At 36.9% G+C, this 27,066-nt stretch overlaps 2 protein-coding genes across 6 annotated transcripts; one reads left to right on the top strand and one right to left on the bottom strand.

Annotated features, from left to right (window-relative positions):
• The first annotated feature begins 1,371 nt into the window (after positions 1-1,371).
• On the top strand, positions 1,372-3,002 carry LOC128467597 (acrosin-like). Its single transcript, XM_053449270.1, has 5 exons — positions 1,372-1,377; positions 1,497-1,744; positions 1,974-2,239; positions 2,490-2,635; positions 2,790-3,002. The coding sequence occupies exons 1-5, from the start codon at positions 1,372-1,374 to the stop codon at positions 3,000-3,002; spliced, it is 879 nt and encodes a 292-aa protein (XP_053305245.1).
• Positions 3,003-5,390: 2,388 nt separating this feature from the next.
• On the bottom strand, positions 5,391-26,651 carry PAX6 (paired box 6). Of its 5 annotated transcripts, XM_053448578.1 has the most exons (13): positions 26,243-26,651; positions 23,523-23,598; positions 23,105-23,160; positions 20,039-20,169; positions 19,438-19,479; positions 19,131-19,346; positions 18,557-18,722; positions 10,133-10,291; positions 9,482-9,564; positions 9,056-9,206; positions 8,843-8,958; positions 7,360-7,510; positions 5,391-6,621 (listed from the first exon to the last, which is right to left on the bottom strand). In XM_053448578.1, the coding sequence occupies exons 3-13, from the start codon at positions 23,112-23,114 to the stop codon at positions 6,536-6,538; spliced, it is 1,311 nt and encodes a 436-aa protein (XP_053304553.1). In that variant the 5' UTR covers positions 23,115-23,160; positions 23,523-23,598; positions 26,243-26,651; the 3' UTR covers positions 5,391-6,535. The 5 variants fall into 5 exon arrangements, with proteins under 5 accessions (XP_053304553.1, XP_053304555.1, XP_053304554.1 ...); XM_053448580.1 differs by lacking the exon at positions 7,360-7,510; XM_053448579.1 differs by lacking the exon at positions 19,438-19,479.
• Between the last annotated feature and the right edge of the window lie 415 nt (positions 26,652-27,066).

Here is a 27,066-nt window from a genome sequence, read left to right as displayed (position 1 = left end):
TTTGTTCAGTGAGCTGTAAATAAGAGTTTTGAATGAAACTGTGTTACATCATGTGGACCTTTATCAAATCAATTGGACACATTTATTGCAATGAGCGTTTTCAGTTAAGGACAGTTAGTCGCTACGTGTCACGCAACTACCTTGGTAAGCAGATAGATGGGGTGCACCCTACTGTCAGACATCATATTTGCTATAAAATATGTTTATAAAGAATCTATCAGGTTACTAATTACCCGTTCTTCCCTCCAGAAATCAGCCAGTGCAAGGAACTGTTTGTTTTTCAATGTTCTGCTTTTGGGCTTTAAATAAAAAGCCGTTATTCATGGCTCTTAGGACAGTTTTACTTCTTGGGTTTGGGGGAGCTCTATACTATGTGACGTCTACAAGGAAGAAACAAATAGTCTTGTCTGAATGCAGCAGCTTATTCTGACCGAGGATGATTAGGTAACTCTGCCTTAAAACGGGGGCTTGTTGCCCTTTTAGGCCCCTCATTTCCCTCGGCCGCAGAAGCTGGTGGTGCTGCTCTTGGTCAGGCCTTGATCAACACGACAGTTACTGAGAAATACACACAGGACACTAAGTGCTATTTTATTTATCTATTTTCATTCACAAGCGATCAGGACTTGCTTTCAACCATTGCACCCACCTGGCACTTTATATTGTTTATTAAAAGCTTTTCCACAAAGCTGACACAATGGAGGCTAGATACATGATGCCTGACATGGAATATAAATGCTATTATTTCTGATCATATAAAATGACGCCATAGATCACTCTTATTTTATGAAGTGACCGCGTTATTTAGTTAACACATAAGATTATTTGGGTGGTAATATCGACAAGGACGCTGCATACAATGCAATGTGCCCCTTAACATCAAACTGGGAAATAAACAGATGACAAATCTTTAACGTAGCAGCATTCACTGGGTTAAAAATGCTCACATGTGACTTTATTATGCGTTTCTATTTGAAATATTTTCTAGATTAAATGACAAATTGGGTCTTATGTTTTCTTGTTTCAATTAGTTACATTTAATGACCGCTTTTTATATAGAAAAATATTTTTATTAAATATGCTGGAGAATCAGTGAATTCAGTTTTGTGTTATTTATGTGGTTTTGTACATAAATATAATTGGCTTTATATTTATTTACTCACTATATATTTTTTCCCCTGCCTCACCATTTTCCTGTGTTTCACACTTTCACTACTTTGTGACCTCAATTCATTCTGCTTTTATGATGTCATAACCTACTGTAAACATCTGCTGCACATTCCGTTGCACAAGCAGATAGCGGATGGAGGAGGAGGATGAGGCTATTGGGATTCATCATATGGATTGCTTTCAGTGGTTCTGAAAGCTCGGATCATGGAGGTGAGTTTATTAAAATATAGGGCAAAGATGTTTACCATTAACATTATAATTCATAGATGTTTTATTTTGATGTGAAAAAAATGTTATACATCCTTTTTAATTTTTTGTGTTATTTTACTTTAAACCAAAGCCTCCTGTTTCTCCAATGTCTTTTTATTTCTATTTCAGTCTGTGGAGACAGACCCCTAGTGAAGGATTTCCGTGGCTCCCGCGTGGTTGGGGGAAAGGATGCGGAGCCCGGTGAATGGCCCTGGACAGTGAGCATCCAGGAGGACAGCGATGTTGGATATTTCCATCTATGCGGAGGGGTCGTCCTGAATGCTTTGTGGGTTCTGACAGCTGCCCACTGCTTTAAGGATCGCGGCAAGTAAGTAATTTAATTGTTTTATGGCAGAAAATGCAGAGTTACAATGTTTTAGGAGACAGGGGCCAGTGTGTTTTCTCTTGACTATCTGTTACAAAATAATTGAGTTAATGGGGGCTCGTTCCTTTATGATTTAACAAAAAAACAACAAACACAGCATGTGTTCTGGTTAATATGGTATTTATTAATGCCAGAGAAAGTAAGAAAAATAATAAAACTTTGGTTTATGCAGTGAATATCTTTCATGGAGACTTGTGTTTGGCGCCAACCAACTATCACAGATCGGGACAAAGGCTCAGATCCGGACCATTAAAGAAAAGATTCAGCATAAGAACTACAATCCTGAAACAGAGAGCAATGACATCGCCCTGCTTAAGCTGACCAAGCCCATCGTATTTGATGATTACACTCAGCCAGCGCGTCTCCCTCCCAAAAAAGCCATTCTGAGGAAAATGGACGACTGCTTCATCGCAGGATGGGGTGTCCTCGAAGAAGAATGTAAGTACAACTTTATCTGCAGATTTTGTTTATATGCTTTCTCCTTGTCCCAGAGCTGTGTATCTTCCCCTGTGGCCCTTTTCCATGGATTGGGCCCTTAGCACCACCTTTCCAGATGTTGGTGTCCTCATTGTAAGGGTGGTGGGAGAAGCATGGGGTTGGACGGGGTAGGGGGCCCTGTCTTTATGTTGTAATGGGCCCCAAGATTTCTGAGTCTAGCCCTGCTTTTGATTACTCTTTTCCTCTTCAGCCACCGAATCGTTGGACGTCCTCCAGGAGGCTCCTGTGAATCTGATTCCGCTGAAACGCTGCAACCGCCGGACCTGGTATAACGGAGCTTTGGGTGACTACAACCTCTGTGCAGGACATGAACAGGAAGGTATCGACCGCTGCCAGGTAAGCCGATTTTTTGTCCTTTTTACTCAGTGATGATACATTGTTAACATTGTGGACAGTACTTGTTTTATAGAACTGTGCCGAGGAACAGCTGAAGTAATGGTAATTATTGAGTCTTTATTAAGGAATGTTTTCTTTTCTTTGAATCACGCAGGGTGACAGTGGAGGGCCTCTGATGTGCAAAAGACACAAAGCCAAGTTTTATACTGTGGTCGGCATCACCAGCTGGGGCTTCGGCTGTGCCCAGAGGCAAACTCCTGGAGTTTACACCTCGACCCAGTTCTACCTCGAGTGGATCTCTGAACACATCAGCGAGGGCAAGAAACCTGCATCCAACTCTCTGAAGATGAAGGCCAATACTAGCTGAAAAACTCGCCGAAGCTGGCAAGAAGACCCATTAATTCTAGGGCGCACCAGAAATCAACGAATCCATCACATCTGGGCCAGTGAAACATGTCAGCAATGTTTCGATTTGATTGACTAGATTAATTAACCAATAAATAGTAAATCATCGATAAGACGTGTACTTGTCATGAACTTGGAATGCTGTGGTGTGGATGCTTTACTTAAATGTGTATGGGGTAGACTGGCTAGTGATGATGTAAATGTGTATTTTGTGTGTATGATGCACTAGGGTATTAAACGCAAATTTTCATCAAAATGTTATATTTAAAATGTAATTCATATAAAATATATTGCAGTTTAGTTGATCTCGCCCTGCTGCTGCTGTAATTATAAACTATATTGCATTATAGTCTATTTTGTCTTTGATATTTAAGACTGCAACAGAATGAATAATCTACCAAATCAAGTGAGTTTAGTTTAGGTATATTTGCAGTATATTTTACCTTCTTAAGATGGTACTTCAAACAATTAACTTCGCGTTCCGTCAGGTCTTTGGTAGTCAAACACTGGATCGAAGAGGTAAATATTTTTTTCTATTTGCTCAAATAATATCCTGAAAGAAAAGGAAGCTTTCAAGCTCCCCATGCGCCGTCGTCATCATCAATTATGGTGGTTTAGCGGAGCTGAAATTGTGTAATAGAAAGAAGCACTTACAGCTTACATCAATACAGCATCTGCTAATACAACTGTCAAGTCCACATCAGTAGCATGTTTACCCACACCAGCTTAAGGAGGGAATAAACTACTACAGTTATGGTTCAGGCTGAAGATACATCATGGAGAGAGATAATTGAATATTCTTTGTGCTGTGTATATATATATATATATATATATATATATGTCAATGTATCTATAGATCGGTGAGCTAATCCAGAAGATCCTCATTTAGAATGTCCGATGTGCAGACTGTAGGCCAAGAGGTAAAAGACCTTTCACAGTCCCAACATGCAAAACACTCGCTTCTTCCCCCGATCTGGATGTATTTTGTTTTTATAAACAGAGATTTGGTTTTGGATCAGGTTGATGCTGAGATGAGACCAAAGGCACATTGGATGGGAGGAATGGTTCTTATCTGCGGTCACATTTTATGTTTCTATGATACTGTTAAAGTGTCGTTCGCTATAAGTATCATTAATGCATCAACAAAGCCCTTAGCAGAAAATAAGTTTAACTGATTGTCCCAGTCTTGGGGACTTTATGAAATTAAATAAAGCCAATAAAGGTTTTTTCAGACAGGCCGAGATAGATGCCTCTATGCACAACGTCTTGAGATGACAGCTCTGTCTACTAACTCATCAAGTATTAGAGAGACTGATTGTTCTAACGAGCAATTTATTCTAAAAAGACGAAGGAAAGATCAAAGCATTAGTTCCCAAACCATTTCTGAGACACACTGGGAATATGGATAAAAATCTTTCCCGAAGGAGTGAATATAGAACATCTACCAAAAGTGAGTAGGCATGAAAAAACAAAAACAGGTACAATGTGGGCTTTCTAAGAAAAATGCATTTTGCAGGATTTACATGGGTACTCGATAACAGTGTGCCACCTGGTTTCTATAAATCCATTTGTTAACACGGTCATTGCTGGACTTCACACCTTAGGGTGTATTAAATGTAACCCTGAATTCTAGAGAGGATTTGTGACATCAGAATAATAATTGAAGGAAACATCCCCATCTGCTTTAATCTCATGACCCTTCTTCATCAACATCGGAAGTCCTTTTTTTATAACTCTTGCAGCTGGACTGTTCTTCTCAAAACATGGTTCTTATATTAATTGGAGTCTTCTTTTGGTATCGATCCTCTACTCCAAGATGGATCTACATGTGTCCGTGGCATAGCTGGTAGAAGTTATTGGGCTGTATAGGGTCTTTTGTGAAATTTCTGCCAAAAAAGCCTTACAATCCCTACTCCTCAATACACAACACTTGGCTCTACCTTTAGTTGACCTCCCTTCTTTGGGACATCAACTAAATGGTTTGAGATTACCACCTCATAATAGAACCTATTTGGATGTTGGGATCATGCGTCTTATAAGTACTGAACTTAATTAAATGTCCAACATTCCCTCCTTTGCAACATCTGAGCTTGGAACATCTGATGGAAAGTATGCATATAGTTCCTCCGCTCACTAAAGAAAACACAGCCAATCGGCTGCCATGTCTCCTCAGTCGGCCATCGATGTAGCACGGCAATCAACGTGTCTGATTTCATGTGTTCCCAGTCCTCAATGGACATGTTGAAAATCTGGGGCAATAACGATTTGGGTAATACACTTAAAAAAGCCTATGAAATGGACAAAGAATGTAACGATCAATGAAATAACTGGTATAGTTGATAGTTTGAAGTATTTGAGAAGCTCTTTCAGTTGCCCTAATTTATTTAAAAAATAAATTACAATTAAAACAAAACTGAGTTAATACCATACTGGTAACAAAATTTGCAACACCACGTTAGAGGATTAAATTGAAATAATATAATATGGGAGATACAAAGGCTTTGGTATGGTTTTTTTTTTTTTTTGTACAATCAACAATGGTAAAGTTTGATATGTGGTCTTGAAAACTTGAAAACACTTAGCTTGAAAACTCTCGCAAGCACTTTTAATTGGCAGAAGGAATAGTCTATATGCACAAGAATGATCAGACCGTGAACATTTTGTACAATCTAAGAACAATTTAAACAATTTGTTGACCAAAAAAAAAAAAAAAAGTATGATGCGTGGAAATGTGTATAAAACATCTATACAATATCCTTGTCAAATATAAATGAAATTAACTTTATTATAGAAATCATTCTGGGAGATTTCTAGGGAAGACGAAAACGTACATTTCGACATAAAACAAATTGGGTTATACTGATGACACAATCTACCTTTCATCTACCAAACGTCTCTCTCTGACTTTCTCTCTCTCTCTCTCTCTCTCTCTTTTTCTTTTTGACTTTTTTCTTGGTTTTTTTTTTTGGAAATTAATGTCAACCTTTGGGGATACCACAGGGAAACTTGGGGATGATGGAGGGGGGTGACAAAAGTTCCATTTTGTACTCTACGCAAAGGGTTTGATACAAACGTGGAGCATTGGTCCATGTAAGAACAAAATTGGTAGGAGTCGTCGATATATCTTGATAAAACTCTTAAATTTACGTGGCTTGATCATGGCTTCCATTTAGAAAAATGTAATTAAAAAAAAAATCTGTTATCATGATCAATGCAGAGAAGATCCATCCAGTCCATGTTGTTCTGTTTGTCTTAACATACAAATGTCAATTTACAAATAGTACATCGTATGGATAAAAGTTTGGATATCAAAATGAAGATTTGTTCCAACTGATATACTGACTTCAATGTGCAAAAGTCGATGGTGAAGTCTTTCCATGAATACCAGGGCACAGTTGCTGTGCAGAAGTAAGTTTCCAGTCCAGGCTTGTTTATAAAATACTGCTGAACATCCAATTGTTTTCCATAAAGTCATTGGTTAAATTAACACGATTTTTACTGTAGTCTTGGCCAGTACTGAGACATGTCAGGTTCACTGCCGGGTACTTGTACTGGGACTGACACTCCAGGGGAAATGAGACCTAAGGAAAGAAAAATACGTTATTGTTTCAAATCGTAAATTGAAATCGTAATTAATTATATTATATTACCTGTATCCAATGGTTACATTACTATTACTGTAGATACAAGTTGGTCTTTAGCCACAGAGTTCTAAACATAGGAACATTTAACTCTTGTTCTGAAAGCCTCTAAGAATGCCATTCCTAGCATTCAATGGCAAAACCAAGGCAACATATCTATGCAAGGCTTGCGGAAGTGATTGATGCCTATGGGCATTTAGAGTAATGTCCTCCACAAAGCCTGTTCCTGCTTTCTCTCTTTCACTTTCTCTGGAGACCAAGGTTCATTGAGTCCTACGTATAAACATATATTTTGAGGGCAGATAAGACCAATTTGGTCCATCTAGTTTGCCCATTTTTTCCAATTATACTCTAATTGGTTCTCGGTCTCGTCTTAGATTCAGGAGCCATATGTCTACCCCACGCATTTATTACTCTCCTTCAAAACGACTCAAGGAAAGCACAAGGGCAAAGCTGGGACATGGTATGTTTAGAACTCTGGTTCTTTATTGTGCATGAGCATATTCTGTGACATTCCATTTTTTTTTTACTTCTTTATATATTGTATGGTAAGGGGGTATATATACAAACACTACATTACATTGGCACTGCATTGTGTGGTCATGTGTGAAGAACCCGGTGACACGTGGTTATGTATGATGAGGAGTGGCCGAAGGTGGAAAATCATGGAATGCCTACCTGTAGAGGTGGTGCCAGATGTGCCCATTGGCTGGCTGTTCATGTGTGTCTGCATGTGGGGAGGTGTGTATGTATCATAGCTCCGCCCATTCACAGATGGACTGGTGGGCAGCATGCATGAGTAGGAGGAAGTCTGGCTGGCTACAGGGGGCTGGAAGAAGAAAGAAAATTCATATTACTACCCAGTGAAATTTGTGAATTAAACACAATCACTGCACCTCCTGTATCCAACATCTGCCTATTTGGGGCTAAGGAAATGAAAGATATACGTGTGTGTGAATGTATGTGTGTGTGCGTGAATGTATGTGAGTGTGCACACGTGTGTTGAATGTACGCACATGCATTAACCCTTTGGGTTAAATTTTGTTGGCCCTTCATACATTGGGAAAAATATTAGTCCTTTTTTTCGAGTGAGAATCAAGTTGTGATTTTTACTCCTGAAAATACCGCATCCTCCCTAATGTTAAGTTAAAACATTATTTCTAAAAAAAAAAAAAAAAAAAAAAGAACAAAAATGAGGGTTAAAAAGGAGGAAAGTGGGACACATGTTATTCCTACACTGTAGCTGGCTGTGGATAGGCTATATCAAAGGCTAAAATGTCGAGTGGGTAGTGGGAACTCAGCCTTAGAGCGTTCAAGCCATGCAGAAGATATCAGCGTCTGTATAATTAGGAGCCTTTACGATCAGCGTATAAGACTTATTGTAATAGGGCAAAGCCTATAAATAAAGCAGTTTGCTTTTATAAATAAGGCCATGAATAACACTTAAGTTAACCCTTTGGGTGCAAGTGATTTGGTGGTAGTTTAACCCTTGGGGTGGGGGGTTCACCTTTCTGACACAAAAAGGATCATATGTTCCTAGAATAATTGTAGTCCTACCCTATCGACAGCATTATATATAGAAAAATAAGTAGTAATGCATACAGGGCTGATCTCCCTGGGGCACCTGTATGATGTGGGGGGGTGACTTCAGTCCCCAATGTGTAGAAGCAGGTCTGGTGTCTGCCTTGGGTGCAACATATGAGGTCTCCATCTGCATCGGATTCTAAATGTCAAGTTTGAGCAGGGCAAAAAAAGGGGGCTTCTTGTCTGGGGTGCTTTTTGGTTGAAGATATATATATATATTCATGTGAATTCATATCTATTTAGCTAAGACCTGGGATGATTGACAAAGTGAAGGGGCAGATCATGTACTTTAATAGGAATATTTTATTAACATTGCAATATTCTTTTCTCCTCGTAATCTATATCCTCAGGAGAATGTATCTGTCTTCATGTGACAACAGCTAGATAAAGTAAAATGCATTGCTTAATAGACAACAAATACATACATTTTTAAGCAAGAATATTAATTGATGAATAGTTTATATATTTGTTATGTTTTGTAACTTATTACGTAATCACATATCCAAGATCAAGTCATGCTATATAACCTCATACACATTGGGTGAAGCTTGCATTTGCCCTATAATCGTGTACTCACTTGCATAGGTAGGTTGTTAGCCATGGTAAAACTAGGCATGGGGGGCAAAGAGCTGTATGTGTTGGTCAGAGCTGTGTCTGTTCTTCCCAACATGGATCCTGATGTGAACGAGGAGACTGTGTGAAAGAAGATAAAAAGGAAGAACCATGAGTATGAGAAGATCATTAAGTTTTTCGGGAGGAGACAGGCGGCCGCATGGTTCCATCATCTCACCTGGTGTAGTGGGTTGTGGAATCGGTTGGTAGACGCTGGTGCTGAAACTACTGCTAATGGGGATATGACTCGGGGTGTTACTGGCTTGTCTTCTCTGGTTCCGAAGTTTTTCTTCTCTTCGCCATTTCGCTCGTCGGTTTGAAAACCATACCTAAGAATGATAATAAGCAGAGTGATTTTACTGTCCATGTCTGGCATCACATACATGGGATCTAGATGAATTGTAATAAAAAGGAGGTGTGAATGGTGTTTCACAAGGATCCCCTCCCCCAGCTTTACTTTATACACAATGTGCTTCCTATAAATAGAGATATATGTTCAGAGGGTCTACATCTCATATCCAGATGAATGTTTTCCTTGGAAATAAGTGGAATGCATGTTACACTGGGGGTCAAATATCGTGTTTAATTACATAGTAACAGTTACCTGTATTCTTGCCTCTGGTAAGTCTATTTTGGCAGCTAGTCTTTCTCTGGCAAACACATCGGGATAATGGGTTCGTTCAAATTCTAGAAGCATACAAATGAGCAGGTTAGTTAAAGAGAAATTATCTCAGTTTAAAAAGAAAAAAGAGTATTAAAGTGAACAAATAATGTATCCAATAACATCATATCCAGATCTTTACATTGTAAAACTACAGAGGTATAAACCCGCAGATTTCTATGTTACTTTTGTCCACACAATCAGAGATTATTGTCTTCCCTTCTCTGGCCACTTACCCTACAGATCTGGCAGATTGAGGCTATGGAAGCCTGAAAGGCCATATAGAATGCCAAAACAAAAGCATGTATGCATTCAAGCGGTGGACCGATTTAACAAATATGCTATTATACATATATATATATATATATATATATGATATATAGATTTGTACACAAGATCTATACCCAAAGTCTTTGACTTAAAACCCAAGATATCCACTGCCAAATTTGGAATTATACTTATACCAGTATACATCTTGATATGTACCATCAAAACAAGCATATGTGTCTTTTGGGTTGAATCATCAAGAAAGATATATTTATGTTACTAATCTATGTTTACAAATATGTGACAATATGATAAATCATGATGTACCTTTTTCTAGGGCCTCTATTTGTTCCTGGGTGAAGGACGTTCTGTTCCTCTGTAGCTTTCTTTTCAGTTGAAGTCTCATCTGGGCTTCGTCCGAGTCTTCTCCATTGGAGCTGATGGAATTTGTATTTTCTGCTCCACCTTCTGGTTGCTGACATCCATCTACAATATAAACACAAATTATTTGTTACTAACACAACCTATAAGCGTTATGGGGAGAACAAAAATGTAGAGAAGGGAAAACATCGAGATGTATTGCTGTAGAGATCAAAAAGTCATTGATTGAGATTGTGATGATAGGAATTCAAGTAGCCTGGAGGTGGCCGCTAGGCATTCTGGGTAAATCAAAATTCTGTTGCGAGCCTTTAATTCAAAAACTTAAATTAAGTACATATTTTATTACCAAGTGATCTGTTTTAGTCTGTAATCTTATAGCATGGCAGAAATAACACCATATGGGAAAATGTAAAAGCTCAATTTTAGAAATATTGAAAAACTATGAAATCTAGTAGTAATCAAGAAAGAAAAAATATTTCACCATATACTGAATATTATATATAATAAGATCATTGTAATCAATTAAATGTTGATAGGTTTATACCAAATGCTATTAAGAACTCAAACCAAGCTTGTGATGTTTAAAAGAAATATGAATCTGTTTTGTTTTTGGTTTAAATTCAGTGCAGTCAATTTCATTTTAAAGATTCTGAATTTAGAAGTGTCTCAATTGTTCTACAATTTTATTCAACTATTGTATGATTGTGCATTTCCATGACACCTATTACAGAGAATGGTTGTAATTATATCATCACCAAGAGCAGCCTATAATTGCAGAAAATGGAATTTTATACTTAGATAAAGGGACTGTCCATTCTTTGTAATATGTTTCAGAATTCTAGGATTAAGTGAAAAAAATACTGTGTCATTTCTTGTAAATACACACAGTGGCGACTCTAGAAGCAATATATAGGGGGGCACACAAGATACCACAGTCAAACTGGGGGGGGGGCATTAATAATTTCCACCATGAAATCATACCACTGAAAAAAAAAATAAAAAAAAAAATATATATATATATATAAGCCTGAAGCCACAATTTAGTACGACTAATCCTTGAAATCCTTTAAACAACACAATACATTATCTTTTGCACTAAATGATTTCAGGGACTAATATTAGATCCTGCTGCTGATAATATATATTAGCCCCTGCTGCCGATAGCAGGTATAGATCAACACATTAACACACAAACCCAGCTTTGCATGTATAGATCAACTGAAATTCACTTGATCTCAGCACTGAAGGTATATATCAAATAAACAGAATCAGACATACAAATCCTGTATTTGCAGGTATACACTAATAATATATGAAACGTAGCATCGCAGGTATAGATCAAATAAATACATGGAAACAGCATTGCAGGTATTAATCAACTGAATAAGAAATACAAACCCTGTATTTGCAGGTATACATAATAATGTTCAATGTACAATAATGTACAAATAATGTATGGAAACTTAGCATAGGAGATATGGATCTATAGAATTGATATAGATCAATTAGAATTCACATAAAAACACTGCATTAAAGGTATATTTAAAACCCCCTAAATTACAGGCATAGATCACAGGTTGCACACCCCAAAGCCAGCCCTGGCGTCCACACTGCCCACATAGAACCTGACCAGCACCCAGATTACACACATAAGATTTGCCATCTTTGTCCCATATACACCCTGCCTGTGCCATCTTGGTCCCCGAGGCTCAAACATCCTGCTAGTGCCATCTTTGACCTTCCACAATTATACATCTATGATACACACAAACACATTAACTCATGCTCTCCCTCATTCAGACAATTCATCCATTTTAAGAAACTACACCCCTTGGAGCTTCAAATGAGGGGCTACATGTATTTCTAGGACAAAAGTTGAGTGCACAAATAATGATGGAATATGTCTCTTTGGCTAGAAAATATGTTTTTTCTAACCATAGCGACATGTTCATTTGTGTCTTGCGCACTCCAGGTTTGTACTAGAAACACATGCAGCCCCTCATTTCATGCGCCAAGGGGTGTAGTTTTTGCAAATGTGTACAGGATTTCAAAAATTGCCTCCCTCTACCGTTGGCTAAATTTAACCCCATGATCAAAGGGATCATAGGATTAAAAATTAGTATCGGCTATTTTTAAAAAGGGAATGTGACTTTTTATAGCTATACGATCACTGTGGTAACATTGGCTACCACAATGATCATTTAGCTAGAATACTTAAACTACCGTACTTTATGTTTACATAATTTAATTTGGGGGTCTATAGGCGATTTTGATCATTTTTATCTGCCTTTTTTTTTACATTTTTATTTTTTTAACCTAATATTTTTATCCTTTTTTGACATAATATATACCGTTGGAAAGGTGAGGCGATTACCTTTCCAACGGTATATGTTGGGGGTCTGTAGCTGCTTAGATGCCTGAGATACAGGCATCTAAGCAGCATGCCCCCATACCTCTTTAACTGACAATTGTCAGTTGTTAATAAAGTTGCGCGGTGACGTCATCGCGTCATTGCGCGAGACGTTACCAGGTGGATCGGGTGGCCCCGGTCATGCCCTTCAGTTTGAGGGGCAGATCGCCGGGGTAGGAGGTCCACAGACCTCTGTCAAGGTAGGGTAGTGCTAGCGACGGCATGTTGCCGTCGTTAGCACCTGACTGGGACTGCTAGCGAGGGCACTATGCCGGGACTGTCCTGGGGGGTTCCAAATTCGGCAGGGGGGGGCAAGGAATAACCTAGGGGGGACAATTCCCCCCCCTTGCCCCTCTGTAGCGACGCCACTGAATACACATATCAGCTTTAAAATATATGTAATAAGTAACTTGAATTAGCAACACAGCGTGCCATTGGAACACAGGAGTGATGGGAGTGATAAATGGCCTATGTACGCCTATGAAGATATTCTATTAACAATCAGCCGTTTCCAGCCACAATAGTCATTTCCAACATTAACAATGTCTGCACTATATTTCTGATCCATTTGTTATTTTAATGGGCAAAAAACAAGGAAATTAAGTGGCCCCAAAATTTTGGATGATCCATCTATATGATAAAAATATACAAAAAATATAGAACTATACCCTTTCTTCGAAGGATGCATACTTTCTGCAACTGACTATTGTGGGAATTAATTTCAGATGAATATCATTGAACAATAGTGGGGCCTTCAAAGGGTTAAGAGAATTGTGACAGAATATGGTAGGGTCTTTTCAAACACTTTGAAATGTTTCAAAACCCCAACATTCTCTTCCATTTAAATGGTCAGATCCATCTACAGTGCATAGCATATGGAGGTTTGTAGTCCTATTGAAATGACCACCAACACTTCAATAGAGAAGGAGCTGCCTTTCAACAGCACACAATGCTCAGAGAGTAAGAGAAACTATTAAACACTTTGGAACAGGAGGGCTGGCAAACTTTCGTGGGCAGAATTTTGAGGACACAATCAGAGAGTGGAACAAAGGGATTCTCTTAAAGCTTGCAGTCATCTACATTGTATCACAAGGGGTCCAGTCAACAGACTTTTCAGAGGAGTATGTTAACCTCTATGCACTTACCATCATTAATCACTGTCCCCCTGGCTTGACTACTCAGAGCTATATAGGATTTTTTACTTTCTATAGGAAGAGAGGAAAAATAACACCTACATTTATCAATGGGGCAGCTCCATGCACTGAAGCTATTTACACAGCAGCAAAAGAGGGGAAAATGCTTAGTTAACATTAGAGAAACTTACACCCTAGCACTGCAGCCTATATTTACTCTCTGAAATCGGTTGTGAGGGGGTTTGGGTTCTTCAGAATGTGTTTGTTTGTTTGTTTGGGTTTCTTTATTGTTATTTTCTTGTTGTATGTGAGGCTATGGGTACTCAGGGGCTGAGGATAATGCCTACTAAGCAGGTGGGCATCATCCTCCAATTTTCAAGATGATTACTTGATTATTATCAGGTCATCAGGTCTATTTCAAAGTTACAAAGTTAAAGCTCTGGAGGTTTGCTGTAGCATATAATATATATATATATATATATATATATATATATATATATATCATCTTTAAAACATCTAACATCTGTATACTACCAAAAACATTTTGCCCCATAAATGCCCCAGTTGTGTATTAAGTCACTCACTAAAAAATATTGCCATGAGGATTCAGGTCAAAAAAGAAAAATCACTTTGCCATATTTATAAAAAAAATGGAATACATCTCTTAACACTTTAAGTGCCAGAGGTGTGGGCAGTGTTGTGCTCACTCTTTCAATCAGGGAACAAGTGAATTGGCGTTAACTCCCTTTTTTGTTTAATAAATACCAATCCTTCCTTTAAATGCAGTGCCCCCTCCCTAGTTCAGACTGTTAACCCTATATGTGCCACGGAATTAAATCGCAAAAGAATAGGGGTGCACGCTCACCTGGCATTTAAAGGGGTTAACCCAACAACTCAGAGATCATATAATTCCCCCTTTTAACCTTTCTGTTATGTTACATGAAATCATTCCAGTGTCTTGGGCTCTAATATTGAATTACATATGATATAAAAGTGACACTCAATTAAGATATCTTCTTTAAGGTCTATTTAGAAAGCCTAAAAGGACTTGCTCAATAGACTGCTCCACCCCATAGTCCTAATCCATAAAGAGAGAGAGTGATTGTGAGTCCTATTATCCTGTAGCTAGACCATCTGACTCCGAATATAGGATTTGTTCCTTGGAAAAAAAAAAAGGAAAGGGAGGGGGTTCTCTGGGAAATAGAATCATTCCTGAGTCTCTTAGTGTCTTAATCAGTGAGGCGGAAAACCAGGGCAAGAAAGGGGGATAGCAAACCGATTCCAGCACCTTTATAGCTGGGGAGATCAGATCAAAACATGGTAGCATCTGTTAAAAAGAGAAAATGTCTAAATCCTATAGAAGGCTTTAGTCTTATAAGAAAAAAAAACAAAGATAAGAAAAAGTATCTGAGTAATCCTTAAAACCACTAAATCGCTGGAGAATTTTCTCTTGGACAGAGATGTCTCTTTTTGTTCTGTCATCTCTTGTGGTTCTATTATTGTATTCACTGTTGCATGGTGTTGCTAATATTGGGACCATATTTGCATCCTCTGAGACCTCATCTTGCCTTATGCTTTTCTGAGTAATAGGCTCTTAAGATCTTGCAAACATCTCTGTGCAAGAAAATCACATTAGAGCAAGTGAGAGAGACACCCAGAGTGAGACCATAAATCCAATTTTATTAATATTGCATTTATGAAATAAATCATTAAAGAGGATTTTTTGTAGCTGCTTTAAAGATCTATTTTAGCTTTATTACAGCTACTTGGGCCGGACTGGTTCAATGAAAGTATGTGAAATATTATTAGTGTGTTTGTGCCTGGGGTGCGGCAGGGAAGGGGTTAATGCTTTTCCATTCTATAAGATGTGTTTATCCAGGGATTCTGTTTCTTAAACACTATTCACAATAACAAATGCATGTTTGTTGTGTATTGAAAATGATAGATTTGGTGACAGGTGTGTCTATTGTGGCTGGAAATGTGGTTAATTGTATTAGATATATGTTTGTGTAAAATAGATAGATAGATAGATAGATAGATAGATAGATAGATAGATAGAAAGTGATAGATACATAGATAGAAATAGAGAGATATACAGATATATATGAATTTACATTAGTTCACATAAAATTTCAACAATATGTATATTGTCTCTAACTAAAACACAATTCAGAAATATGTAAGCACATAATTGATATATATATATATATATATATATATATATATATATATATATATATATATATATATATATATATATATATGTTTGCCCCAAAGTCCTTTGGAAACGAAATTAAAATAGAAAGCAGCATCAACAGAATCGCATATGTAACTAGCAACCAAACCGATCTAAGCAACTGACCAAAAATAAAATAATATTTGGATAAAAAAAAATATTTAAAGGAAAACACACCGATGGGACTGATAATTCACATTAATGGCTGTGTTTCTGGTGGTTTTTAATTAAGTGCATTTAGTTTGAAGCACCTGGTTTGATTTCGATTTCGCATTTACTTCTATAGGTCTGGGAATTCGGTTTAATAGACTCTTGCCTCTAGAACATACCAAGAATGTGTGATTCCCCTTCCGGCAATCTAAGGGTTAACCACTTAATCACTTTAATGGACAACCTCTTTCTATAGGTATACAAACAGAGATGGGTTTTATAGGTTTATACGCATCTATCACTTTTCTGTTGGCTTAGTGCATGGTTAATAATTGGTAAATCATTTCTCCCAAAATCACAAAGTTTTGAGGGTGGTCGGGAACATTTCTGGCAGAATAATGACAATTTTAAATGATGAGTGCAGGTTATCTAAAGGACATTTAGTGCCTATATATTTCAAGACATTCATTTACAGATCGACTCCATGTACCGGCGGTGGGTGTCATAGTATGTGGCCGAAACGTTAACTAGCGATGTATTAATAACGCTTCTATATGCGACATGAAGGACATCAGAACGGATTATTATTCACTATACCCTATCTATATCCAGTAATGACCATATACACAGGCACATATAGTGTTAAGAATCCGTGCACACCTTGCCCAGTCCCGTGTGCTCTTCCTCCAAAGGCCGATCACGCCCGTGATCTCAGGACGGGCTGACACTCGCTATACGGATCACCGGGAATGGGGTTAATCAGTAAAGGGGTAGCTGGAGTCCCCATCCCAGGGCCCTTCATATATTGTTTTCTTCTCTTAAAAACTGACATGTCTAATTGGCAAGCGGAGCCATAACGTGTCCGGGGCTCTCCTGTGAGACATTTCTCCAGCTGCCCCATCCAGCTAGACGCTCATTCATGTCTCCTTAATGAGAAACAAAACGATCTCTAATGAGCAATTACATAGGGGCAGGATTGTCCCCATAACACATTCTTGTGTGTGACAGAAACATCCATTGTAGGAGATACTTTATTCCTTGTAGATGACTGGACAGGAAGAAGGTCTGAGCTACAGCAACTTAACCATATGGGTGCCACACCGAGGTGCAATGCATTCAATGGTTAATGCCAAAAGGCGAGGGAGGTTAAAGCTTGTACACAAAAGGAATGAAGGGGTTACCAATATACCCCGTCTGACCAAACTGGAGCATATCTATAGATATATATATATAGATAGATATATCTATATAAAAATATCTATATATAGATATATCTATATATCTATAGATATATCTATATATAGATATATATATAGATAGATAGATATTACACGTTAACCCCTGAAATAATAACTCAAGCACTAAAGAATATTATATTTTGCCCCACTAGTACCATATATTGCCCTAGAACCACACACCCTGAAATAATGGTACAATAAAAATATAACCATTATATACCGTAATTATAAATATACTGCTCCAGCAATATGTCTCTTAAACAAAAACTGCTGCTCATCCTGAGATAATGCCCCATCACCGCAGATATACTACCCCAAATCACAGCTCCTCAAATGCCTCCCTGGGGAATCTGTACTGCCCCACTTCTACTAATGCTACATATTTACCCCAAACACCACCCATTACTACAATCCAACAAAATCCCCCCATTACTGTTATCGCCAATGTACTGTGTGATCACTGTCCACACAGCGCTGTATAAGCAAGCATAACATCATAATTACATATAGATTGTTTCAGACCATGGCATCCCCTACATACGTACTGGAATGAAGCAACTTGGCCTGAAAGCGCACAAATAAAGCGCTTTATAAAATACTACATTGGTTTAATTTATGTTGAAAAGGTCGCTTGCTCTGTATGACTGAACCCAAACATAAGGCGGCTGCTGGGATGTCTCTGTAACCGAATCCGATTCCACTTCTAATAGCTTTAACTTCCTCATTCCTAATTCACTCAATACATCGGCTCATTGCTGGCAGGTATATGTCCCTTGTATGTATGATGGTATGTAACTCTGTATGTTCCCAGGTTATGGGCTAGATTCTACATACTGACATAAAACAGATCAAAATTCATGTCATATAAACTGTAATTAAATGATTATTAGGCACTCCATCGAAGTAAATGTAATATTTTAAAACTAGTTAAATGTATGTATTTATATATATATATATTTATATATATAAATTTAACTTGGCAAGTATTGCCAGTTTTGTATAACAAATTTGTATATAAATATATGTATGTATGTGTATACAAATGGTATTTTAATATTACATTTACTGCGGTAGCACTAGTAATAATTATATATATATATATATATATACTTTCTTAATGGTTTCAATAAAAATAAAATGCATACATCATAAATTATTACATGGGATTATTTGCTATATGGAGTAGTAAATGTAAGAATGTACCCTGTGTTGGTTGTCCCGGAACGGATGAGCCCGGGTACCACCCCGGCCGGGTGCCCCAGGTGCCCGTCTGCCCGTTCAGCATCCGCAGCTTGTCGTACATGCCGTCTGCGCCCATCTGTTGCTTTTCGCTCGCCAGGTTGCGGAGGACTCGGTTTATTGATGACACCTGCAAAAGGAAATGGCGATTATTGCGGTTATATCGCGATTTACGACAGAGCCTCTATATTCACTGCAAACTAATTTACTTGTGTATGTGATAGGGATAGATCGATAGATAGATAGATAGATAGATAGATAGATAGATAGATAGATAGATAGATAGATAGATAGATAGATAAAACAATCAAATTAATTCTAAACTCTGTGTAATTCATTCTGCCTCGGTAACAATATACAAGTACATTTTTATTTGTATTATTATTTTTCATCATCACAGCGCTTTATAAAATGTAAAATACCAAACACCATTCAAATCTCCGTTAACCCCTTCAGTGCAGCAGGTTAGACAAGGGGGTCACCCAAAACTAATAATCTCCTTCCCAGGCTCCCATTCCTTAAGACATCGCAGACTTACACTAGGTATGTTGTCGTTGGTACAGACTCCCTCTGACAGCAACCTGTCCCGGATTTCCCAGGCAAATATGGAGGGGCACTCTCTCTTATACTGGGCTATTTTGCTGACCACTTCTGGGGTAGCTACTCTGGGTTTACTGCCCCCGATCGCTCTGGGTCTGATGGATCCAGTCTCGTAATATCTCCCCAAAATCTTACTCACGCACCCGTTAGACACCTGCATAGGAAAAACGAAAACACATCACATTATTAATAATTTCAAGACACTAATAGATTTTAAATTAGGCATTAATCAATGACAAGCTTACGTTTTGACTATCCAGCACTTGACCTTTTGCATCTGCATGGCTCTATAATACAAAAATATACCTTAAATGGTATGAGAACTTTTTCTTAAATTACATTCGTGGACCTACATTAGAAAAAAATACTTAAAAACCAAGAAAACATTTTTTTTGTTTTTTTTGTAATGAAGTATATATTAGCCTCCAGCTAAGAGCTAATTAACAATATAAACAAAAATATAAAAAAAATAATAAGGTCTATTTTATTTTAAATTAATTTCTTGGTTAGGGAGACATTTTTTTCCCCTATACTTATTATATAAGAGCCAAACCATACAAAAAAATCTTTTCAGACACAAGAATATACTTAAGTCATAGCAAATACTATGCAAGCAGTGTCTTGTTTCCAAAGTACTAAGCGCTATTATAACAAACAATCGCAACGCGTATATAAGATACTTTACACATACATTGTTTAAGCAGATGGTGCTTTTATATTAAAAAGCTGGACGAATATATTATATTTTTTTTCTTTTTGCATTATAATATAGAGGGGGGTGACAGATGGGTAATACTTATAGCCAAAGCTATTAACAGGGGGTTTGAAGGCACGTAGCCTGTTCACCTGGAGGATCCTTGAGATATCGCAAGGTCTTGCACCACTATGCGCCAGTTCGACAATTTTTTGCCTGGTCGAATCGGGAAGGGGTCTGCCGTTTACAAACACACCACCGAGCTGATTAACGCCACTGTGACCTGGGAATGAAAATCATATTAAAGATAGTAACCAATATTAACATTCCTGGGTTAATACATTTTTTTTTTTTAAATAAAAAAAATTAAATTACATTTTTTCTAATATTTACATTAAAAAAAATTAATTTGAGGAAAAAAAATAAAATTGAAAGGTTGGATACACTTTACAGAGACATAAATCCTAAATAGTCGCAGATTACCCCAAATTGACTTTCCGAAGCAGAACAAAACCTATACACGGTAACGAAATATTCGGAGAATACTCATTAATTATAAATATAAACATTATACAAAATATAATTAAGAAAGACAATTTTCCCGATTCAGAACTAAATTTGAAAAAAACAACAATCGCCACCTATGTAATCTCCTGTATTATTTCTATACATTATTACACGCATAGGAAAAATATATATTCGAAAAAAACAGGCAATTATAATCCGATCTAGAAAAATAAAATACGATATTTGTCTTATTTCAAATTACCCCATTAGATGAAAAACAAAGAAATTGATTTTCAGTTATAAATCTCACAAGATTAAAATAATCTAGTTTCCCTGAGCAATTCGGCGAATAAACAGATTACAGAGGAGACATGCATTTGCTTTAGATATCTAGCAATCTAATGCTTTTCTACTGAAAATACCTAAAAATGCAAGTATATTCCTTTTCTGATCATCGTGCTCTTTTGATGAGTTATTAGCAGTAGTTCATTAAAAGCCCCCTAACCTGAAGATCTGAGCCTCCCTGTGAATCCCAGGAGGAGATCTGCTATCTTCCTTTGGTGGACTCCAGATGAAGCCACTTGCAGGAGCTCTGGCTTCTTAGCAATAAATAAGCTCCAAATATAGGAGAGGGGGAAATATGATGAGTCTCCCTGACATTTGTCTTTTAAATAAAACTAGATGCATGTCAAGTTTGAGCTTAATTTCTGGAAATAAGCGGAAGTCGCCCTGGATCATGCATGGGAGGCTAATTGAAAAGATCAGTGGAACTGCTAGTGGCAGCCTTGTCACTTTATGACAGTCCTCTGCTTCTGAAAACTGCATCGTCAGGACAAATGGTACCAATGATAAAAACGACCCTTTCTGAGTAGATTTGGAGATCACTCAGACTAGATATTAGGGTGTTTCAAAATCCTTCAAGGAAAGTCAACATTTTAAGATGTTTGGGGTGGGGAGTGCAGGCACACAACCTTTATGTGAGAGAGGTCAGCAGTCAAAGGATTCAAAGTGACACCCATTTTTAAAATAAATATTAGTTAATTTTCCCCTCCACATTTTCATGATTCTAAATATATATAGATATCTTCAAACTTCCACATTTAACATTTCATATTTTCTTTTAAGAATTAAAATGCACATTTTATAACTATTTCAGTATATCTGTGCCCCTGCCTTCAATTCTCTATGTAAATGCCAAATTTCTTACAATGTACAAAAACCAAAATACCCAAAAGCCCTTGGCTTGGATCCAATGCCGGGTAATTAATCTATCTATTAGATAAAACACATTTTATGAGGGGCCAATATAACTCTGTTATATCTCAGTTTTTAGATTTATCTCCAGTATTGAATTATATATATATATATATATATATTCAGTATTGAGAAATCAGTAAAAAACATAATTTCATCGTTTCATTTGCCTTAAGGTCTAGGTTTTAACAATCGTCTTCATCAGGATTTGAGTCTTTAGTGTAATTTCTCTGTGGGGACTTGTCACCCTCTCTACATTTCCTCCAGGAATGTCATTGTAAAGACCATTTATCAACTTAAAAATGACATTGACAAAAGCAAAACTAAAAATTCGCTTAAAAGGTTAAGCCTTAATCATGATATAATTTCCCCCGGGAGGGTTGTAGAGCTTGCCCGGTGGCAATGATTAGCCTCCTTGTATTGTACAGCGAGTTATCTAATAAGGACACATATGGTGTCAATTTGGACTCTCTGATTCATGTACAAGCAGGAGTTGTTGACACAAAGGGTGAAGAACCAGGGTCTGTCTACCTTTACACTAGCCTACCCCCAGCCCCCCCAAAAAGGGTCACTCAAATAATGTCTGCAAGGTGCCATGAGCAGGTCAAAAACACCTTGTAAAGGCATTTCAATATGCAGTTTTTATTTCACCCCAGCAAGGCAACTTGCTAAGCCTAGGTAGATCCAACATGCTCTTGGCAGATGAAAACAGAATCAATCAATTAATATAATATATATATATATATAATTAGCATTATTCAATATTTTGAATTTTAAAGTCACACAAATTAAATATATAGAGCAAATCACAAATCTCACATATAAAAATACAGATTAAATTGCCTGTCTTTTTATTTCTTCCTGTAATTTTTTTTTTGGGGGGGGGGGTCATAAAAATCTGCAATTTGGAATGCGCATACGGTTTGCTAGGGGGAGGACACATGAACTGTTGTCAGGCTACACAATATCAGGAATCGGTTTTACTCAACAGTTAGTGTATTAAAACAGCGATTTATTCAGAGATAAAATTGTAACATTTAGAAATGAACTAAAACAATAATAAGACTTCTGAATTCCCTAGCTTATTTCTCTTATGTTCAAGCTCCTTAATAAAAAAAAATTAATGGATGACAAATTCACGCTAATAGAAATTAGCACTTTTTTATATTTTAATCAATGCCATAAATCTGAGCTCAAATGATACATTATGAGTCTACAAGGACCAAAGAGAACACATCAAGTCACACAAATAAATACTTTTCCTTCACAATACAGCACAATTTAGAGATCAAATATTAGACCTCTGCAAGTACCCCTGGAAATGCCCCTAATAACATTATCTCAACCTGAGCTCTTAAAGTAACAGAGGGTCTAAAGGAAACCCACACAGCTAAATGTATTGATGCCCCCAGATCTCCAAAGGAGCGACCCCGAATATATATCACATCATTACTCACTGTTCTGCATGTTGAAGACTTGCAACTGATTCCCACGTGGCAGTTCTGTGGAATTTCTATTAATAAATAACACATTTTCCAATTAATTAAGGGATTTCTTTTAAAAAAAGGCAGAGCCCCTCCTCTCATACAGAAACACACAGCCAGTCACACATATGCAACATGAGATATTTTTTAATAAGTATTATTTGAAATGTAAACTTATTTTAATATTTTTCCATGTCTAGAATACAGACATGCAGAGGCACATATATAACACGATAAAAATTATTTTATATTTAATATTTTTATTACTATTTTCTGGGTTTAAAATGCAGACATGAATAGCGTTAGGATTACATATTATTTACTTTACTTTATTTTATTTTAAACAAAGCCATATATGTCAAAAATAATAAAAATGTACATTCGAACTTGCCTGATATCTGTAACTCTCTTCCCAAAAGTCGATTCCACTCCAGCATCTGCTGGCTTGAACTGTTAGTTTTCTCCCTCTAAGATAAACAAAAAAAGTGTATTAAAGTCTCAAACAGTAGACACCACACAGTTTTACCCATAAATATGCAATAATTACAGGAGCACAACTTAAAATCCCATTACACGCTAATTATCCTAGAAAAAAAATATTTTTCCCCAAGGCTATTATCCTGAAAATCCAAATAAATGAGATGAAAAGCTTATACATATTTTTCCTATTTTCTATTATCTTTTTAATTTAATTTAATTTTTTTTCGACAATTAATTAAGGTCGAACATGGTAGGAGCTTAAAAAAATGGATCAAAGTATGTTTATAGTGGTTTTTTTTTGTTTTTTTTTGCTACTAACTTTTTTTTTTCTTTTTTGGTCTTTAGCTCTTGTATTTTTGACTGTACTTTGACACACGCTGTCTATCTCTCCTCGGTGCTTTAAGAAAGTAGGATCAGGAGGGGGTTAGCACAATTAAACAAAGCCTACAGAATCCGCACAATACGTTTTGTTTTCTACCCCTTGCCCAAAGAGAAGTATTTCTAAAGAGACTTCTAATTGCCCCCAGTAACTTACAAACACCCCAGCAGAGGTTCCTGTCTCACTTTCTCCCACTAGAAAAAAATAAAATGATTCTGATCCAGTGACTCCTTTTATCGGTTCCTAAGCTTTAGCAGAAAATACTAAAAAAAAAAAAAGCCACTTTCTTGCTATAAATTTCTGAAGGTAATTGTGTTACTGGTGTGAGTCGTTAGGGGTTGTAAAAAGACACAACAGCTCAGTAGGGGAGCCCAATTGGGAAGAAACAATTACAATAGAAAAAGCATTGAAGAAGGTTTGGTAAAAAGAAAAAAGAGGCAAAATAATGAAATAGTCACAGGCTGAAAATTCTCCCTAAAAATAAAAAAAAAATCTTTTACAGCCGCTATGAATATTAATTTCCCCGTGAAAAAAATGATTTTCTTTCGCAAGTAAAAAATACAACACAGATTTCTTATTTGTTTTCTTTATTCTATAATCTTACACACCCTCTACATTAAACTAAAATTTGTCTCAGTATGCGTAGAAGGTGCAGTAGATACTTACAACAATGGGTTAATAAAACCGTGTATTTATTTTATTTAAAACGGAATTTCATCAATCCACAGTGCCATCGATGATCTCGTATCTCATAATTTAGCACGATTTAAAATCCCTATGTTTCATTAATTGATATACAAACAACAGCCAGTGGATTGTAAACACATACAGGGACCAGCCATGCATATCACTCTAAACTAATTGTCCAAACCTTCAGAAATCACCAGGAACATCACTAATCTCCCTTCCAACAAAATCCTTAATCCAGTTTGAATATGTTATGTACAGTTTGCACACACAATGTATCCTCAAAGACACACAAGAAGCATTACAACCTTAAGAAACTGTCAATAATGTATAAATTGACTTGTGTTATTCCTATACAAAATTTTTCACTTTTCTGTAAACCTTGGCTAATCACTAAACTTATTTTTTTCTGTCTGTAACTCAATAAAGAAAAGGCCAGGCCTCCATCCACAACTCTGCTTTAGTGTGATAGATTTATTTTAAATGTATACACACTATAGAGAAAGAGACACCTGTGCCAAGGCTGTTTATTACTATCAAGGATTCAGATTAAAAATCAGATACCGTCACCATCTGTGAGTTGGATAAACTTTTACAAACCATTACTGGGAATAATAAAACAAAAATATCTTCTCCAAAGGAAATATATTTATATATATTTGTCAAATAATGCATTAGAATCAAATAAAAAATGTTGCACCTTTAACCCTGTGGGTGCCACGATGACTAACCCCTTTCTCAGTTATTCTAAAAAGTTTTTTTAAAATACATTGCAGCTTATGTGTTGCTTCTACGTTGTCAAGGGTTACAAAAAAACTACACTTTACTAAAAATAGCTTACATTATATATATATATTTATATTTTCTATAAAAAGTAGGTTTTTGTTGCAGTTTGGATAGTGACATGGGCATTAATAATTGCAATGAGGGCTTATCACACCGTAAATAATAAGGATAAAACTGATGATGGAAATGTATATTGTTTTTATGTATATATATATATATATATATATATATATATATAAAATAATTCGCGCATAATATATATATATATATATATGTTTCCCTCTTTTAAAGCCTGAGGCCCGGCTCTTATATACATCTTCTTTTCATAGAAAAAAAACATTACACATCGACACACAGTCGCTAGGATTTAGATATAGGGGATAGGAAAGGGTAATGGAGGAGATACTATAACTTCTGCTTCATTTAAAGCTATATGTAGCTAATGTACAGCTCTAGATCTTCATAAAGTCTCGCAATCCTCATCACTACATGCAGTAATCAACAGCCATTCTAGGGTGAATTCCAGCCATACAGGACCAGTAACACTATACACCCTACTTAATGCTTTCACAATATCACTAAAAAACCTGTTTAGCTGCCTTTGTGTTAAGCCTTAAGTGCAAAAAAAAATCTATTTGCAAGCAAGTCCAGCCAGCCCAAAGTTTCCTTTGACAGGCAAAAATATAGACATAAAAAACACAAAAAATAAAATCAGAATGCACAAGTGTGCAAATACCCAATCAGAAGGTAAATTGCCTTTTAAAAAAGTGCAAACTCACCAGTATAATGCATCCTGTGCTGTCAGAATCCGGTGGAGAATTGGTTAGAAGGCTGGATAGAAAAGAAGATGCCTTTTTTTTCAAGAGTTTGCAAAAATAAAACCAATTTCTCCCAGTAAGTCTGAGGAACAGACAGAGATTGACGATGAGCTGGGCTGTCAGTGCTTGCAGGGCAGGCAGTCAGTGCTTGCAGGGTAGGCAGACCGTGCAGTATACAGGCTTAGTGCACACCTATGCTGATGGCTGATGGTTCTGATGTATTAATGTATGTATTGCTGCTCCCTGTGCCTGCCTCCACTGCTCTTTACTGGCCCATTAGTAAAGTGTGACCTCTGTCATCATCTCCCAGCAAAATACTTCCTCCTGCTACTTCATCAGAGCGGGAAATGCAGCAGAGCCAGAGCCAGCTTTCAAATCCACTAATCAGTCCACGCATGCAAATGCTATGCTTTCCCCACACACAAAATATTGCTTTATGCAAAGCACTGGGAATGGCCTCCCATCAGTCTATTGGCTGCTTCCTCCCCCTGCCAGGCTCCATTGGCTCTGCTCTTTGAATATGAATACAGTTGATTTTTTTTTTCAGTGCACAGAATTTTTTGGGGGGTGACTTTCTTGGATTCCCTCTCTCCCTCTCTGTATGGCTCTCCACGCATTATGTGAATGAGCTGAAATCTATTATTTATTTTATTTTATTTTTATTATTTTATTATTTGTGCTCTTGGATCAATTCGGTTGGCAGGACTGTTGAAAAGCTGCATCCTGCAAGATCTTGTTTTTTCTTTGTGGATCTGGAAAAAAAATGGCCTGATTCCAACCTATAT

Source organism: Spea bombifrons, chromosome 10 (assembly GCF_027358695.1).
Source record: "Spea bombifrons isolate aSpeBom1 chromosome 10, aSpeBom1.2.pri, whole genome shotgun sequence".
Taxonomy (NCBI): Eukaryota; Metazoa; Chordata; class Amphibia; order Anura; family Pelobatidae; genus Spea; species Spea bombifrons.
The sequence above is the reverse complement of the archived record's forward strand: the minus strand, read 5'-3'. Positions and strand labels throughout refer to the sequence as shown.

Excerpts from the sequence above, each read along its gene's own strand:
- LOC128467597 (XM_053449270.1), top strand. Across the intron at positions 1,745-1,973 it reads TGCTTTAAGGATCGCGGCAA|TGAATATCTTTCATGGAGAC; the intron begins GTAAGTAATTTA and ends TGGTTTATGCAG. Across the intron at positions 2,240-2,489 it reads GGGTGTCCTCGAAGAAGAAT|CCACCGAATCGTTGGACGTC; the intron begins GTAAGTACAACT and ends TTTCCTCTTCAG.
- PAX6 (XM_053448576.1), bottom strand. Across the intron at positions 19,347-19,437 it reads AAGTGCTGGATAGTCAAAAC|GTGTCTAACGGGTGCGTGAG; the intron begins GTAAGCTTGTCA and ends TTTCCTATGCAG. Across the intron at positions 7,511-8,842 it reads CTAACAACCTACCTATGCAA|CCCCCTGTAGCCAGCCAGAC; the intron begins GTGAGTACACGA and ends TTCTTCTTCCAG.